We start from the raw sequence: 19,620 nt of genomic DNA, 5'->3' as shown, positions 1-19,620 counted from the left end.
GAGATAACTATGCTGGATTTTGTATCACAGATCACTAGTTGAACATTATTAGTAATAATAATAATAATAATAATAATAATAATAATAATAATAATAATATTTATTATTATTATTACATTACTCCTTATCTCACTGTCTGGAATGACTTTAGGCCGCAATTGTACATCCTTCCCTCCTTATTTATTCAAACTATAAAATATGTATTGAAAGATGCTGTATTCCAAGAAGCATGGATTTAAAATTGGAGGAAGAAACATTAATAACATGTACTATGACACTACTATTTCTGGAAATGCAAATTACCTGCAAGCTCTAATAATAGAAATTAATGAGCACAATAAAAATGAGACTAAGATTAGATAGAAGGAAGAAAAACTATTGACAACAGGTATAGCAACCAACTTTAGAATTGACTATGGAGATATTGAAGTTATTAGTGAAGGAATTGGGATTAGAGAAATATGCCACAGATTAGCAATTGGCAGGGTAGCATTGAAGATAGGTAGTTTACCCCAAAGATCAGAATTGTGCAAGCAATGATATTCTCCTCTATGGAAGCTATACGACACTCTAAAATGCTTTTGAACTTTGGAAAATACCACAGATAGCCAAGAAATCAAACCAATAGATCATAGAACAAATCAATTCAGAGTTCTGACTTAAGGTACAAATGACTAGGCTCTGAATATCACATTTTGTGTATATTGTGCTAAGGCACATAATGAGAAGTTCCACTTTGTTGGAAAGGTGGGATGAAAGAAAAGACTAGGACAACAAGCAGCAATGAGGATGTGGATTAAAGTAATAATGGGAGCATTACGAGCTGAATTGAGGGCCTGGTTTGGGGCAGTTCATGTGGTTGCTAAGAGTTAGCACCTGATGGCACATAATCAGTCAATCTAATTCAGCTAACGTAGGGGAAAAACATTTTACTTATGATATGGTGACCTCAGTTATATTCTGAAAAACAAACCCCCATCACTACACAAATGCTTAAGGGCAGAAAACATATTTTACAAGTGTTAAAAAATCCATTGTTGCCCATTATAAGAGAAATGTTACCGCATTCATTCCAAATCTGTAGAATAAATATCCAGCCAGCGTAGTAAGAAAAGCTGTCTAAAATCTAGTTACATGCAGCAATTGCAATGAAATATTTGCCATATAATTCAGAAATCAACACCATGTTTTTTCCTAGTACCTTTGATTATACTCATTTAACAATTGAATATAAACCAAATGAGATTATCAATCCTGACTTAGTGAGACATGGCCTAGGAACTGGAATTGTAGGGTAATGAAAATGGTTTTCTTTTTAGTGAAATATTGTTTGCAAATCCCCCTCATTTTTTTTCTCTCCCTTCACAGTGTTGCTGAAAGTTGTTTAGGCTGATATTAGAAAGCATTTCTAAATGGCATGTTCTCCCAGTTTTAGCCCCTGTGGTAATTTAAAGGATAATTCAAACTTTCTCCTTTCAATTATAGCAAAACAAAGCCTATGACACTCATGAGATTATTAGAACTATTAAAACTGTACGTCTTATTTCCTGAAATAAAGAGAACTTGTGTTTGATGATTTGAAAGGAAAGCACAAGTAACTGGATGTTTCAATGACCACCTTGTTTGGGTGCAGACCTCTGTACAGACACAAGGGTAAGAAATCAGAATAAATCTAAGCTGTGATTCAACTGAGGTTAGTATTTGGTCAATCCTATGGGGTTGAGTAAGCGTGGTTGGACTTTGTAAGTAGATCCCTTGGACTAGCACAACATTTCAGAGATATAAACTAGACTAGATATTATTTTAGTTTAGTTTTTAAAAATGGCTAAGGTATCCAATGGCAAATACCTTCTATATTGTTGACAGCTATACCATTCATTTACTAACAAAAGTTGAGCTCAATTCATTTTCATTTTTCTAAAAATGAATATATACAGATATACAAAAAGATACTATACACTGAAGAAAAAGCAAGAGACATTCCTGTCAAGGGTTCTTTTACATATACCCAGGTTAAAGGTAAAGGTTCCCCTCGCACATACAGTATGTGCTAGTCGTTCCTGACTCTAGGGGGTGGTGCTCATCTCTGTTTCAAAACCAAAGCCAGTGCTGTCCAAAGACATCTCCATGGTCATGTGGCTGGCATGACTAAGGCCAAAGGTGCACAGAACGCTGTTACCTTCCCACCAAAGGTGTTCCCTATTTTTCTACTTGCATTTTTTACATGCTATCGAACTGCTATGTTGGCAGAAGCTGGGACAACTAACAGGGGCTCACCCTGTTATTCGGCACTAGGAATTTGAACCACTGAACTGTTGACCTTTCAATTGACAAACTCAGCGTCTTAGCCACTGAGCCACCGTGTCCCTTTATATCAGTGGTGAAATTCTAATTTTTTTACTGCTGGTTTGTGGGTGCGGTTTGGTGTGCATAGTATGGCTTGGTGGGCATGACTTGGTAGGTGTGGCAGGGGAAGGATACTGCAAAATCTCCATTCCCACCCCACTCCAGGAGAAGGATGCTGCAAAATCTCCATTCCCACCCCACTTCAGAGGAAGGATACTGCAAAATCCTCATTCCCTCCCCACTCCTGGGAGAATGATATTGCAAAAACTCCATTCCCACCCCACTCTGGGACCAGCCAGAGATGGTATTTGCCAGTTCTCCAATTTACTCAAAATTTCCACTACCGGTTCTCTAGAACCTGTCAGAACCTTCTGGATTTCACCCCTGCTTTATACCCAGGTTAATGGATTCCAAAACCCAATGACAAGCATAACTCGTCTCTAGGCAACACCCCTATTGGTACTCAAAGGCTGGTAGTCACTGTTTACTATGCCACTTTTCTCCTATTCCATTACTGTTCTGGAGAACAGTAAGTGAATTTCTCTTAAGCGGATTCAGACATAAATTTCCCAAACGAACACACAAACCACCTTCTCTCTCACTCCCATACTAACACCACAAGTCCAATACCACCACACACAGCCACACATTGCTGAGTTGGCTAGTGACAGGTCTTAAAGAGACAGGGCACCGGCATCCCAGGTTCTGACCATTTTGCAGGCAGTCTCACTTCTCACACAGCCACAAAGTGTTGTGTCTTGTCCGCTCTCACCGCAGCCGGGGTCTGCTTATCTGCTCCCGAACACGGAGGAATGTATGCCTCCCAGCCCCAGTCCTGGCTCCATGCCCAGACAAGCTGCAGAGGAGGGGGCACCTCCCGGTCCCAGCCCTGGCTCCATGCCCAAGCAGGCTGCAGAGGAGGGAGCATCCCCCGGCCCCAGCCCTGGCTCCATGCCCAGGCAAACGGAGCAGCTAGACCCCTCCCCCTCCTCCACAGCATGTGAGGCTGAGGAAAGTTTACTTCCAACAGCTGATTGGAGTGACCCTCGCATCAGAAGATGGATAGGCGGAGGCAACAGAAGGAAGGGAGGGGCAGGCCTTAATGAGTGCTGAGTCATGGAGCCACACCCCATGGCCTATATAAAGGATCTGCTTTCTGGCAGTCTCTGAGTCAGGAAAAGTCGAACTTATCTTGCTGAAGTCACTTACTGGTCTCCTGCCTGCTCTGAGGACTTTGCTAGGACTTTGGGCAGAGCTGCAGAGGCAAGCCTGATTCGGATTTCCCTGACCCGGCCGTCAGCGGAGAAGTGGGACACGACACAAAGCCTTTCAGTATGTAATGTTGATGTCCCAGAGTTCACAGTAGGAAGAAATATGTAGGATTCGTCCATCTCTTATTCTAGAATTCAGTTGGCTTGTTTACAAATGTATGTATTCTCTAGGATCCCCACTAGTAGGTAACCTGTTTTTAATGCAAATGAAATGTACTTCTGGTGTTTTGGAGGGAAAGCAGGAAAAAGCCATGTCTGTATGTTTTTAATTAATGCAGAATATACTACTCTATACTGTTTTTGACCGAGCATCTTTATATGTATTTTACTGATAGGTTTCATGGGATAAGTGTACAAGTTCTAATTTTCAGCTAAAAATGAATTTCATCCAGCCAATTATTTTTTAAAAGGAATTGTGTTGCTTTTTTCTCTGCTTATCACACACACAAAAAATGCTATTGTTAAGTGTAAAACAGCCTTTATTGACTTGATCTCACAATTTTCGTTACCTCTGATTGAAGGTTCATTAGGTTCAGTCATTTGATATCAACGAAAGAAAATTGTCTTCTTCTTCTTCTTCTTTTGCTTCTAATACCAATAAAATAAGATTCTTTTGCTCTGCTCTTTTCTGCAATTATGTTTAATGAAATCTCTTACAGGTCCTTCTATTGCCTATTCTCTCAGTTTTCTATGCAGATAGGTCCCTGTTTGGATTAATTTTACAAAATTTAAATTGTAAAGTAGTCAGAAGAACATGGCTAGGTTTTTTTGTTCGTTATAGACTCAGTGTCAGGCCTGGAAGCCATCTTTTGCAATGGCCCTTCAGGCCTGCCACATTTACTGTTGTGGGAAACTGGGAGGGGGGATTGTATAGAGCAAGGGTGATATATAGTCGTAATAACATTCCTTTCCCAGAGAGTCAAGGACATCTTGCCCTGCACCTGGAGGGTTGGAACTGGAAGGCATCTCCAGTTGGGATGGTGTTTTGATCAGACCATGTGATGGACATGTGGGTGCTGGGCAGGGTCTTGGGTGGGGAAAACCTGGAAGCTTTCAGATTCAGGTTTTCCCAGGTGTGCCAATATGACATCTCTAATAAAATGGAACTTTGAGGAATTTCAAGCCTCGGACTCTTTTTTCGTTGGGGATGTTACTTCGAATCCTGACACTCTGAAATATATATTCAAGCAATATGGAAATACGTTATTATCCAGGATAATCCAAGATTGCAACCTCATTATTGTGCATTTTTTTAAAAAGTGAAAACTCAATGCTAGATCACACTTGACATACACAATATTCATGAACATCTATTTTCATGTATCTATCTGTTTATTATCTTTACCTTGTGCAATTTGCAATAAGCAATCACAAATAAAGTGAGTTGTTCTTTTCCATGCCATTATCTGTGATAGAAACAAGATACGCATGTGAAATTAAGTCCAAACTCAGATTAAGAATGGTGTTTCCCATTGAAATAATGTCCCCAGTATAACCTAGGGACAAAGTAAAAAAAATTATAGCAAGGACAATAGTCTATTATAATCAGGGACACGCATTCCTTGAATAACAGCAACCATGGCTGATGTCAGACCAAAACAATTACACAGCATTTTCCTCAAGGTCAGTTGAAATGAGCTGTTATATAAAGCAAAAGAGATTTTGTGTAGTAGCTAAGGTACTGGGCTAAAAACCAAGACACTATGATTTCTACTTCTCCTGTAAGAATAAAACTTGACAGGATAAATTATGGAACAGTTACTAACTGTGTTAACTGTGTTAAGAAAAGTCATAAAATGGGGCAAAACTCAACAAATATCTCACTCAGTAACAGAAGCGTTGGATTCAATTGTGGTTTTAAATCGAGGAGTACCTGCATCGGTCTGATACGATTTGGTCCTAGCTAATACTAGCTGACCTTGGCTGATAGCAGAAACTAAGCAGGGTCAGCCTAAGTTGCAGGGCAGGAGGACCACATGGAACCCAGGTCCAGGGTTGGTGGCTTGTCAAAACAATACAACAGAAGAGTAAAGGTAAAGGTTCCCCTTGCACATACGTGCTAGTCGTTGCCGACTCTAGGGGGCGGTGCTCATCTCCGTTTCAAAGCCAAAGAGCCAGCGCTGTCCGAAGACGTCTCCGTGGTCATGTGGCCAGCATGACTCAATGCCAAAGGCGCACGGAACACTGTTACAGAAGAAGGCAGAAGAACAGAAGAACAACAGAAGAAGGCAATGGGAAATGTCATCTGGAATGCTGCCAAGAAAACTGCATAAATTCAGTCACTAGCTGTCAAGGCTAACTCAGTGACTAACTTGGTTACCTTTGTTTAACCCCACGGCGATAAAGTGTTGAACGGTAAGCCTAAAGTTGTTAAATTAGGATTAGATATCTGCATTGGAAAACTCGAACCATCACTAGATGGCAGCAACAAAATGCCCTCATAGCTTCCATCTAAATCCATCCAACTAGATTTTTTTCACAGAATTGGTTGCTCTCAGTGTGAATTTTGGATTTATTTCCAAAGCTCCAGTCCAGCACTCTGAACACACACACACACACACACACACACACAAACACACACACACACACTTGTATTATCCTGGGCCTTGGGCCTCTATTTGGTTTTCTTGAGCAGGAGAAGATCTTCCCATTTTTATCGCCCTCTCATCCTAATACCCACATCAAGGTCATTCATTTCTAACGCAGAGCTTTCAAGAAAGGAACGATAAATCAAGTCGGGCAAATTATTTGGCATTAAATTATCCTGCTTCCTAGTGGCTGTGAGAAGACAGGCAAGCTGGACTGATCCGCTGCCAATATGACCTGCTGCAATAAATAAGCAAGATGGCCAGTTTTCAAACTGGGAAAATTACACAGCCTTCAAGAACCATGGAGCTCAATGCCTCGTTTTCTTTTTCCTCCTATTTGCTATGGAAGGGGGGAGGGGACAAAAAACCAAAAACCTGCCTGCAGCCCTTAAAACGGTATTTATCATTCGCTGAAATGTTTACAGTAAATATTGCTTTAACTGTGTCTATATAAACCATTTATGTTTCTAATAAGTTTGCTAAAAATGATACTTAATTTACCACCAAGGCACAAGCACTGACATGCAGCTAAACAAACAAATAAATAAATAAATAAATAGTGGGATTAATAAAATAGGCACGCATTGTTTGTTTACAGCAGAGAAAAGCAGGAACTTGCCATCTCAAGCAGAGGGAAAACGTTACATTTGCTGGAAATTCCTTAGACCATGGCAGAAAATTACCTTGCAGGTTCTCCTGAACTTCTAGTGCAATATCCAGGGCATTAAAAGGCAGAACTGGCTTGCTAGCAATTTGCAAAATTGCTTCTCCTGTCAACTGGAAAGCAAAAGGAAAAAAAAAAAAAGAGAATCAGACACTCAGGCGCATTCTGACATAATCCATTGGGTACTTTCCACCAAACACTGAGCACCTAAATAAGCGATGTTCCCATTAAGGCATCTGGACTGGCAGATAAGCACTTCAGCTTTAATGATGGATGCCTCACCTGGAATAGCAAGGTAGTTTTGAAGACCAGATTAAATGGTCTGCACGGCTTCACTTTTCAAATGAAAGGTATGGCTAAGGGTACAAAGGGACTATTGATTTCAATGGGAGAGAAGCATAATGTCCTTGCATCCATGCAGATACACAAACAAGCAGCGCAGAGAATTTCTGGACTATTCAGCAGTATATGTTGGTATGAGACTCTGAAACAGATGATCAATAGTGCAGGAATTTTTTCAGTGTTGTCAATGCCGTTAAAATCCCTGTAGGTTACTTAACTTATAGATATCTTTTTAATTATTCTGCATTCCTTTAAAAAAAATATGAGTGTCCTTTGGGAGAAATATCAGACTCGAAAAGGTGGTTACCTCCTTATCTCTTTTACTCTTTCCATAGCTAATCCAAGGTTATTGTGTTAGAATAACAATTAACTTCTCAGCGCTTCCTGCACATCAAAATGCATTTGAGAATTTCAAAGGATGCAACTGTAGTTTGCATCATATTTTAAAGGATACCTATTCCTCCTCTCTTGTAGTTGTATGGCTTGTAATTCTTTTGGAATGTTGCCAGGGTTGGGTTTCAAAAAGTTTTAGCAAGAGGTTCTCTGCCTGGTTGCTGGGTGGTTGTGGCCATTGTGGGCAGGGGTGAAATGCTCCTGGTTTGGACCAGATTGCCCGATTCAGTAGCAATGGCGGCGGGTAGTTTGGACAACCAGTAGCAAAAATCCCGGCCCCCCTCCCATGTCCAGTTGAGTCGCGCGATCATTAGAGGTTTTTTTTTTTTTTACTTTTAAAAGCATTTTTTCTTTGGCCGAAAAAATGCTTTTAAATGTAAAAAAAAAGCCTCTGATGATTGTGCGGCTCAGCTGGGATCATCAGAGGCTTTTAAAAGCATTTTTTTAAAACCTCTTGTAAAGAGGTTGTAGAAAAAATGCTTTTAAAAGTAAAAAAAAAGTTGGCCATGCCCACCCAGTCACATTACCTCCCCCATCAAGCCACGCCCACAGAACCGGTAGTAACAAATTTTACATTTCACTCCTGATTGTGGGCATGGCCTAGTCGGCCTCCTGCATCACAGTGGAGTGTATGTGTGTGTGTTTGCCTTCCCCAGACTCCGGAGGTTTTTCTTGAGCCTCCGGGAGGGTGAAAATGCCTACCCAAGCTCCAGAGGCCATCTGGAGGCCAGAAATGGGCCCGTTTCCAGCCTTCCCAAACTTCCGGTAGGCCCGTTATTTGCTGTCCCCGAGCCTCCGCATGTGCCCTGCACTTATCTGCATCCAAAACGAATTGCGTGGGGACACCTGGGTGGGATGGGTACGGCCAGCAAGGGAATGGGATTTGGGGCTTCTCCGAACTGCACAGAATCTTAGCTAGAGTTTCTTCTGAACCCCTGCGAACCCCCAGCAGCCCACCCCTGGATCTTGTTATATGTGTGCATGTTTCAACTGTCTTTGATTAATATTCTGTACAAGACCTACTGTATGTCACGCTGAGGTTCTTGGTCTTGAGCTGTTTCAGTTACTGGAAACCAGTGATTCATGGTAAACTCAACAAGTGTTTGAATTCTCTCCAGTTGTTGACATTTATTGAGTGATTTTTTCCCCAACACAGCCTGGCATAGGCTGCAGGATAAGAGAGTCTAGAACTCTACTCTTTAAAGTTCCCAATGGAGATTGTTACTTATTAGCTGGGCCATATGTCAAAAATCTGGTTTGGCACATTTGATATTGAGAGATTAGCATGTCTCCAAAAGACTGGAGGAATGGAAGGGATAAGATGGTATCATTTTGATTTTTGAGAAGTGGGGATGCATTGACGGTTCATTGGCAGGGATTCAAAACATGCAGCTTATGAGAAAAGGTTGAGAAGAGAAAAGAAATGAACATGTTCTCTTGCAAATTCTATTGACAATAGGTAAGCAGTGATGTAATATGAAGCATTTTTAACAATGGCATTCTATCTTTGGAACATATTTTCCTGAACCATATGCTAATGGCTTTATGAAATTAGGGATAAAGGTAAAGGTTCCCCTCGTACATATGTGCTAGTCGTTCCTGACTCTAGGGGGCGGCAGTGCTTATCTCTGTTTCAAAGCCAAAGAACCAGTGCTGTCCGAAGACGTCTCCATGGTCATGTGGCCAGCATGACTAAATGCCAAAGGCGCATGGAATGCTGTTACCTTCCCACCAAAGGTGGTCCCCATTTTTCTACTTGCATTTTTTACATGCTTTCGAGCTGCTATGTTGGCAAAAGCTGGGACAAGTAATGGGAACTCACCCCATTATTCGAACTAGAGAGTCGAACTGCTGAACTGCCGACCTTTTAATCGAAAAGCTCAGCATCTTAGCCACTGAGTCACTGCATCCCTTAATTTATCCCTAAATTAGGGATAAGCTATCCCAAAAATGCTTTTTCAAAAGGCAACTAGACTTTCTTTGTTCTTCCTTGAAGATGTTTTGCTTTTCATTCAAGAGTCTTCAAGGAAAAATAAAGCAAGTCCAGTTGCCTTTTGAAGAAGCACCTTTGGGACAACCATGACCTAGATGACTGAGAATCTTCATAGACACTTAGGCATAAACTAAAACATTTTTTTTTTGGTCGGAGATGTTTACCTTTATTATTTTACTTAGAGTTGACTTTGGAACATTAGTATGTTCTACCAATTGACTTAATCTTCAGTTAATGCTCCCAGAGTTTTTTCTCCTTTTACTATTATTTATATACAAAGAGAGGGAAAAAGATAAAAGGAAAATAAAATGTATAATATACTGTTTTATCCATAAGTAGTACCCAGTGGTGAAATCCAATTTTTTCTACTACTAGATCTGTGGGCGTGGCTTGGTGGGCATGGTGTGGTGTGATGGGTGTGGCAGGGGAAGGATACTGCAAAATTTCCATTCCCACCCCACTGCATGGGAAGGACTCTGCAAAATCCCCATACTCTCCCCACTCCTGGGGAAAGGATATTGCAAAATCTCCATTCCCACCCCACTCTGGGGCCAGCCAGAAGTGGTATTTGCCAGTTCTCTGAACTACTCAAAATTTCCGCTGCCAGTTCTCCAGAACCTGTCAGAACCTGCTGGATTTCACCCCTGGTTGTACCCTATATGTGAAATTGTAACTATTTGCAGCCAGAATGATATATCTTTTTTTTTTCCCTTTAATGTATTTTGTCACTTTAAAAAAATTAGAACTGTTTCCCCCCCCCCACAATGCATGTATTTTGATCTTTGTGGGCTTTCCCCCCTATTTCTCTGTAACATTATTTTAAAAGCCATAAAAGGATAAATTTTAAAAAAGAGAGGAAAGACAGGGAGTGAAGCATAGAAATGTATTATTCTTTTATCTGTAAGGTAGTCTGAGCTACCTTAAATATATTTCATGCATACACACTTTCTCACATATGGACCTCATTGCTAGGGGAAAATAAACTGAAACTCATGAGACGTTTCAAGTGCCTTTGTTTCACATAAACTGATAAAGAACTATCTTTGGAAGATTCACTTTTGCAAATAACTGCATTATCTGATCTTTAAAAAAGGACTATTTTTTAAAAACCTGAACAGATGGATCGGAAACAATATGAGATAGCAAAGTTCTCTGGAAAGGAGAGATTTAAAAATACCTGAAGGAAGTCTTTTTAAAAAAAACACAGAATAAATGTAGGCCAAGACACATTCTTTGAGTATAGAGGCAAAGAACACTATAGAATCATCTAAGTGAAGGAATTTCTGAGGATAAGGTTTATAGCTAAATAACAGGGAAGATTAAGGGAAAAAACAGGATGAATTGCATCTTCTGTGAAGGAAGTGGGGAAGAAAAGTTCTGCAGAACAAAGTTAATTCTCTTCGGAAGGCAACTTGAAATTAGATGTTGCAAAAGTAAGAATATGTATAAATATGGCTTGAAGCTTAACACCTCAAAAACCAAGATCATGGTCGTCAGCAAACAGCCCATTAATTTACCACTGATAAATTCGGAAGGAATACCACCAGAAAAAGTTGAAAGGATCATGTACCTCAGTTTTAATTTACATGAAAGCTAGAACATGATCAGTGAGGTAAAGACAAGGATAGAGAAAGGTTGAACGGCATTCTTCAAAATGAAAAAGGTCTTCTGCAGTCATGACATAAGTCAGAGTCTGAAAATCAGGCTTGTCAGATGTTACATCTTTTCTATCCTGCTGTAGAGGAGCAGTGGAGAGTTGGTCTCTGACAGAAAACCACTTGAAGAAAGTAGAAGCATTTGAAATGTGGATTTACAGACGGCTGTTATGTATAAACTGTGTTAACAAAATCACAAATGAGGAGGTGATAAGCCACCTGGGAAAGCCAAGGAAAAGCATCAAAGCCATTAAAAAGTGAAAGTTAGAATATTTTGGACATGTAATGCAACACCCAGAAAAATATGCCATCCTTCACTTAATCCTCCAGGGAAAGATTGAAGGCAAACAAGGTCCAGGCAGAAGAACAACATCATGGCTTCAAAATCTAAGGGACTGGTTTGGACAAAATTCAGCAACACTTTTTCATACAGCTGTTGACAAAAACAGGATTGCCAACATGATTGCCAACATCCGATCAACATCTGAGCAACATCCGATGATGGATATGGCACAAGAAGAAAAAGAAGAAGTAAAGTAAGAAGTGAGGAACTAAGAGAGACGTCAGATTACAATACTGTATTCTGACTGAATTTTCAAATAGCATTTGACATAATTTACAACGTTGTTGAAAAGTTTCTTAAAGAAATTCCAGCCATTGTCTTGACATAATAAATGAACAAGGCCATGATCTTAAGCCATTATACATCACAGTTTATGTTTAAGCAAAATTCTCTGTTTTGCTAATCTGGACAAGAGTCAGCACGGTCTAAAAGATTATGTATTTGAGCAGAAGCAAGGAGACCCAAGTTTAATCCATACTCAACAGGAAAGGTCAATTTTATTCAGTCTATCTTATCCCACAGGTAGCTATGGGTTAAAAGTGAAAGGACGGGCATTATACAGGCTTTCTTGACTTCCTGAATGAAAGACAAAACATGTGCTTAATAATTTTTAAAAAGCTAGCTGTAAAAGCTAGTCAAAGACTGCTTCTGTACTTCAAATTAGTGAGCTTTTTTTTCACTCACATATGAAATATACTTAGAGCATTTATTTTGGGTAAGGTGAATAATAACTGCAGCAACATACATAACATCCACATAAAGTAGAAAAGACCACTGTTTCCCATTTATAGGTTCCAAAGCTAGCTTTTTGAAACGTGTTTAGACATATGTTCTGAATGGTAAAATTCACAATGGTTGAATATAAAAAAATTAATCAGTGAAATTTTTTTTTCCCCATTTATAACAGGTGACTGTCTCATTTATTTCCTGTATGTTTTCACAGAGGTGAGCATAGAATCTATTATCAGTTGATTATTCTTTCTTATTTATTTGAATTTAATTATTCTCTGCTATGTCATCATTCCATCTCTCGGCTCTATTTTTTCTGTTCTTCAGTAAACATATGAATGTACACCCAGCCTTGTGAGTAGAAGACAGGAATAAAAGATTTACAGGACATCTGCACCAGTAGTGGGTTGCCCCCGGTTCAGACCGATTCTGGCGAACAGCTAGTAAAACCAAGGGGGGGGAGCTCCACCCACCGGCCCTGATGTTATCAGGAAGCTTCTACGCATGCCTAGAAGCAAGAGTGCATGTGCGATCCCGCTGCGAACTGGTAGTAAAGGTAAGTAGAACCCATCCCTGACCTGCACATTAATTAGATGTGGTTATATTGTAAAGGACAAACAAGGAAAATATATAGCTAAATCAATAACGGGGGGGGGGGGATTCTGGAGGGACTGTACTTAGCATTGAAGAAAATGAATTTCCGAAAATCTATTTATAACATTACACAGTCCTTTGATTTCAACTGGTTTTTTTTTAAAAAATAATATGATTATTATTATCAGTTTTGATTTGCAAAGCTAGCTTAGCTGGTTAGGGTATATCTATAGGTTTTAAAAAGATACTTTAACAAAACATTGCTTCTCACAGAATACATTTTGGGTCAGTAGAGGGCTCTCTGACAAAAGACAAGAATAATTCAAAAGCTATTCTGCTGTAGTGGATTAGCTGAAACATAGTAACCCAGTAAGGAAAGACCTTTCATTAAAAAAAATTGGGATTAATCAGTTTAATATATGCTGGTATATAATAGCGGTTCTTTTTCCAAATGGGAAAAACCTTCTCTTTATTTTATTCATGACTGAGGAATTATTGATCAGGAAATAAAAATATTAATTCACAAATTTTTCTATGCATGAACTGTAAGAAGCACCCAACAATAAGAAACCTTCAAAAACAAAAATGTTGTTAGGTTGCTCCTAAAATCACAAGCCTACTTCAGAGGTTTTTGAGTCTTATCATGTATACAGCCTTCAGGTATATATGGGATGATAACTTAGTTAAGGTAGTTTGAAGATAAGGTCACCCATAAAAGAAAGAGGGAAGATCTTCCTGTATGGCTTTGTTCAGAAATTAGATCTCCAGGAGGAATTTTAATTTAAATAGGAGGTACAAAGTCAAGGGCACCACTTCCTTGCCAATCCTTTCATGTTGATCAAGAAGATACTGTAGGTTATTTTTCAGCAGAACACATCAGCCTCCTGGGAAAGCTCTGGTATAGATCTAGCCAACTGCTTCTGCAAGCCCTCTTCAGATCTTCAGCAACGAAACATTTGGGAATAGAGCAGGTGGAGTTCAAGACACTTGAAAAAGGTCAATACTCACAAGATAATAGGATGTTCAACAAGAAGAATCCGAAAATGTTGTGATAATGCCAAGGGTCAGCTGCTTTGAGATGGTTTAATGTCTCAGTTTGCTATTAAAATTATGGATTATGGATTAAACAAAGTTTTGCTAATTTGCTGGTAGGTAGAAGCAGTGGTGGGATTCAGCCAGTTCGCACCACTTCGGGAGAACCCGTTGTTAACTTTCTGAGCAGTTTGGCAAACTGGTTGTTGGAAGAAATCATTAGGGCAGAGAACTGGTTGTTAAATTACTTGAATCCCACCACTGGGTAGAAGTATTAAATTTGAATGCTTTCTTTCCAAGAACTTCTGATGAAATTATGGATTGCTAAATGGCAGAAAAGGGTCACACAGAGAGAGATTTAAACCATTTGCCAAATATGTGAAAATTAGAGGCGAGGACCAAGCTAATAGGAGGAACAGAAACAAGTATATATTGGCTGGATGTTTTTGAAATATTGTTAGAAGTAATCTGAAATCCAGGCCCTGAATAAACTTCTTTTTATGCCCACTTTAAGAGATACGCCTAATTATGTTATGCCTTGTAAATTTGGGGTTTTTTTTTAGTGGAATCTCTTCCCATACTTTGTCCATCCATCCAATTTTAGAGTCATGTTGCCTTGGTTACCATGAACAGATTCCGGAATGACAGCTATAGTATAATATTTTTAAACCCTAGAAATTATGCATATTATCCTTCCTATCAATCAGGGTGCCATCACAGTAATGCATGTGGCATTTTGAATTCTTGCTTTCTTCGTGATCCAAAAATGAGTTATGGAGAAATAACAATAAAATGGGGAGGGGGGAATGAGATGTCAGATCTCTTAAAGTATCTATAAGTAAACCATAAATAAAAAATGATAGACGAGGAACATGACAAATTGGCCAAATGTGAAACTAGGATATAGTGTGAGGTAGGAAAGAGCTGTCACAACAGATCAAAACAGCTCCCTCCTAGATGATTTTGGGTCTTCCTCTGCCCCATGAATATGCCTATTTGGAGTATAGGTTTCAGAAATTCAGTAGACCTTTGTTTAAGCTCTATAACCTAAGGCAGGGGGTCTGCAAACTTGGCTCTTTTAAGACTTGTGGACTTCAGCTCTCAGAGTTGCTGGCTGTGGAACTCTGGGAGTTGAAGTCCACAAGTCTTAAAAAAGCCAAGTTTGCAGACCCCTGACCTAAGCCATAGTTGTATGATGAAATGAGGGGGGTTTTGGGGGGACATGGAGGGAAGGGTCTTTCTTTTTTGCTTCATCCATGTCCCTTTTTTCCTCTGACTTATCACTCAGCCTGGGAGAAGAATCTAGCTGAATCTTTGATCAATTTCACTCTAACCACTAAACATCTCAAAGTGGCAAGTCCTGGAAAAAAAATAAAATAAAACAGCATTGAAAGCAGAGAGTGGCTACAGTTAAAAGCACCCCAAAGTATCCCATCGAGAATATAAAATGGTAATAACAATTGAAATCATTAAGAGCTCCCATCCCATACCCCAGCATCAAAAAAAAGCTGGCAAAAATAGGAGAAAATTGGCAATGCACTTATTTCAAACACAGGTAGGAAAATCTGGCTGTCTTTCTTGGTTTAAGTCAATTTTCTCTTTAATAGCATTGCAAAACTGTAGAAATGGTGGTAGACTTTAGGAAAAACCCTTCCATACTTCCACCTCTCACAATACTTGACAACACAGTATCAACAGTAGAAACCTTCAAATTTCTAGGTTCTATCATATCGCAAGATCTCAAATGGACAGCTAACATCAAAAACATCATTAAAAAAGGACAACAAAGAATGTTCTTTCTGTGCCAACTCAGTAAGCTCAAACTGCCCAAGGAGCTGCTGATCCAATTCTACAGAGGAATTATTGAGTCTGTCATTTCCACCTCTATAACTGTCTGGCTTGGTTCTGCAACCCAACAAGAAAAACACAGACTTCAGAGGATAATTAGAACTGCAGAAAAAATAATTGCTACCAACTTGTCTTCCATTGAGGACCTGTATACTGCACGAATCAAGAAGAGGGCCGTGAAAATATTTGCAGATCCCTCGCATCCTGGACATAAACTGTTTCAACTCCTACCCTCAAAACAACACTATAGAGCACTGCACACCAGAACAACTAGACACAAGAACAGTTTTTTCCCGAAGGCCATCACTCTGCTAAACAAATAATTCCCTCAACACTGTCAGACTATTTACTGAATCTGCACTACTATTAATCATTTCATAGTTCCCATCACCAATCTCTTTCCACTTATGACTGTATGATTATAACTTGTTGCTGGCAATCCTTATGATTTATATTGATATATTGATCATCAATTGTGTTGTAAATGTTGTACCTTGATGAACGTATCTTTTCTTTTATGTACACTGAGAGCATACGCATCAAGACAAATTCCTTGTGTGTCCAATCACACTTGGCCAATAAAAAATTCTATTCTATTCTATTCTAAAACAAAAGTTTTGTTTTGTTTTTTGAACAACAAACAACATAGGTCTACAATTCTTTCAAAAAAACACAAATCACTAAGCATTTTTTTTTAAAAAAAGTTTAATGTGTTTTAAGAAGCACAATATGTAAGCATTCCAAATGATGCTTGAATGCTACTAAGCAAAATCCTTGTCAGGTATTATAGAAGTAGCTGCTTCTGTGAAAGCCAGACAGCCAATCTTTCCTGCATCTCAGACCAAAATCGTCATCAAAGGAGATTTCCAACATTTAGAGGGGAGGGAGGAGCCCAAAGAATTCAAAAATGACCAATGGGGGCAGATAGAGCTGAGCTCTAACTATGTCATTTTCAAAATCATTAATTAGACTTCACACAATTCTTGGAGAGCAAAACAGGCATTAGGAAAAAAAGGGGGGAGGGGGAAAGGCTTTATAATAAGAAAAAAATGAAGTCAAGTGTAATCTGTTTCCATTATACTGTATCTGGGATTGAGATGAAGGTTGTTTTCATGAGGTGTTCAGATTCGTTATTACTATGGTTAAAGGTACATAAACACTCAGTTCATAAAATTGTTAAAAACTAAAAGCCACAGTAAAACAATATCAATACTAAGTTCAGATTCGATAACATTGTGAATTACAACATTTAAAGACATTTAATGAAATTACTTCAACGTTACCAGGCCATACATATTAGAAACAGAAAGAATTTGAATGCCTGGAAATGTAATTACGAATAGAGAGATATATTGTGATCTATCAAAGATATCAGACACCTTTATAAAAAATACTGTGTAAGAAGGGATGAGCTCTGGACGAAGCTGATTGTCAGGGTTCCGACCAGATGCCCTAATTAAATCATGAGCCTTGAGCCAAGCTTCAAAAGAAATCCAGTTATTGATTAGAAGCTTCATGTCGGCAGATTCCCAAGTGAAGCCAGCTCTGACCCTACGTAATTTATGCCCCAATCATGACCCTGTTTCTCCTCCTTGATTGTGTCATCAATCACATTCACCAACAGAGAAATTTCGTGGGTTGTAGAGATCACTCCCCTCCGGCCGCTGTGGGTAACCCTGAGATACAGCCTTGGGAGAAATAAGTCTGGAATGTGCATCTGTCTTTGGCTACCATGCCATTTCGTCAGTTTCCCATCCCCCCTTGCTTATGGCAACTCGAGAGCAGGATGCTTTCTGGGTTGACACTGATCCTTTTTATGGAATATCCCTCTATATTCTAATACAGCTGTTGGTAATGCACTAAAGCATGCCGGCATAGCTCTCCTGATTCGTGAAATTTTACTTAAACATGTAATTGCAATGGAATTAATAGGCAGACTACCAAGGTAAATTCTTCTTGGCAGACAAGTCTGTCATTGTGGCTCTTCAATATATCTAAGGTTTTCTGCCTTAGCTCTGCCTTGGCTTAATCATAGCCCAAAGCTAATCATGTTTCTTGTGACTATTTGTATTGGTTCAGGCACTGCACAATAGAACCTCTCTATTTAGAAGTCAAATTATCTACTAAAACTCAAGAAACCAAACCAGCGAAAAGAATATTATTCTGACCAATAATTTAAAATGTTAATCCTCATTTCATTTTCTACCGCAATTATGTCTGCTCTTTGATGCAGAACCATTTTTGAGACACCCACAGTTAGAATATGTTCCTTCAAGAAGATGCATTCGAGCTGCTTTAAAAATAATTGGAGCAGTAAAAACAAAAACAAAAACAGAGTTTACTTGGGAGCATTCGGTCATGGATAATTTGAGTATTGGTAGTCTTTGATGCACGATTGGGACAAGGATTTTTGTTACGAAGCAAGGCATCCAATTAAATGCACCCAATTTTGCAACACCTTTCCCCCACCCCATAGTTGTTAAGTGAATCGCTGCAGCTTTTAAATGAATCCTGGAGCTGTTAAGCAAATCCAGCTTCCTTGTTGACATTGCTTGTTGAAAGCTGGCTGGAAAGATTGCGAATTGTGACATTACTTTCGGATGCCGTGAACATTAAAAATACAGGGTAATTGCCAAGCAACAAAATTTTGATCCCGTGACCATGGTGTGTGTGTGTGTGTGCCGTGATGGTCATATGTATGAGGAGCATCGTAAGTCATAAGTCATTTTTTTCAATGCATCGTAATTTCAAATGATTGCTAAAAATGGTTGTAAGTCGTCAACTACCTGTATGTCATCATATTGCTAGAGGCATGGAAGATTATATCCAGATATATAATACCTGAATATCGGGTGAAATGCTCTCGGTTTGGACTGGATCACCCAATCCGGTAACAAAAATCCCTGCCCTGCCCCCCGGCCATGCCCAGCTGAGCTGCGCAATCATCAGAGGTATTTTTATTTTTTTTACTTTTAAAAGCATTTTTCTTCGGCTGAAAAAATGCTTTAAAAAGTTTTAAAAGCCTCTTCGGCCAAAGAGATTGTAGAAAAAATGCTTTTAAAAGTAAAAAAAAAAGTTGGTCACGCCCACCCAGTCACATTACCTCCCCCAAGCCACGCCTATGGAACCGGTAGTAACAAATTTTACATTTCACCATTGCCTTGAGCCGATGAGGTTCAATCTGCTGAACTGCAGCTAGCAGTCAGCTGAAGTAGCTTACGGTACTGCACTCTACGCACTGCACCACCTCGACTCTTTAGAGTTTATTCTCAATCCAAATCACTGAAGGTGATTTGTAGCTCCAAAAGTTTCTACAGACGGAATGCATGGTTACACCATGGCAGCTGCAACTGTGCCATCAAAGCCTTGCCCCTTGTTTACACATAGTAAAGGTAAAGGCTCCCCTCGCACATACGTGCTAGTCGTTGCCGACTCTACGGGGCGGTGCTCATCTCTGTTTCAAAGCCGAAGAGCCAGCGCTGTCCGAAGACGTCTCCGTGGTCATGTGGCCGGTATGATTCAACACCAAAGGCGCACGGAACGCTGTTACCTACCTTACCAAAGGTGATCCCTATTTTTTCTACTTGCTTTTTTACATGCTTTCGAAACTGCTAGGTTGGCAGAAGCTGGGACTAGTAACGGGAGCTCACCCCATTACACGGCAGCACTAGGGATTCAAACCGCCGAACTGCCAACCTTTCGATCGAGAGCTCAGCTGTCTTAGCCCCTGAGCCACCATGTCCCCTTGTTTACACATACCATGTGTATAAGATGGTATGTGTTATACGTGGTATACACATACCATGTATAAAAACATGGTGG

The 19,620-nt window shown here is 39.6% G+C and overlaps 1 protein-coding gene across 5 annotated transcripts in view; it reads right to left on the bottom strand.

Moving 5' to 3' along the window:
• The window catches only part of NAALADL2 (N-acetylated alpha-linked acidic dipeptidase like 2), an 828,713-nt gene that overhangs the window by 71,710 nt on the left and 737,383 nt on the right, over positions 1 to 19,620 (bottom strand). For 4 of the 5 annotated variants that reach the window (XM_058187422.1, XM_058187420.1, XM_058187421.1 and 1 more), the window contains one exon: positions 6,889 to 6,982. The exons of the other annotated variant lie outside the window; for it this stretch is intronic. In XM_058187422.1, the coding sequence (XP_058043405.1) occupies positions 6,889 to 6,982 (94 nt within the window). The remainder of the gene's footprint in view (positions 1 to 6,888; positions 6,983 to 19,620) is intronic. 5 annotated transcript variants of the gene reach the window in all.

Source organism: Ahaetulla prasina, chromosome 6 (genome assembly GCF_028640845.1).
Source record: "Ahaetulla prasina isolate Xishuangbanna chromosome 6, ASM2864084v1, whole genome shotgun sequence".
NCBI lineage: Eukaryota > Metazoa > Chordata > Lepidosauria > Squamata > Colubridae > Ahaetulla > Ahaetulla prasina.
This window is presented reverse-complemented; position numbering and strand designations above follow the sequence as displayed.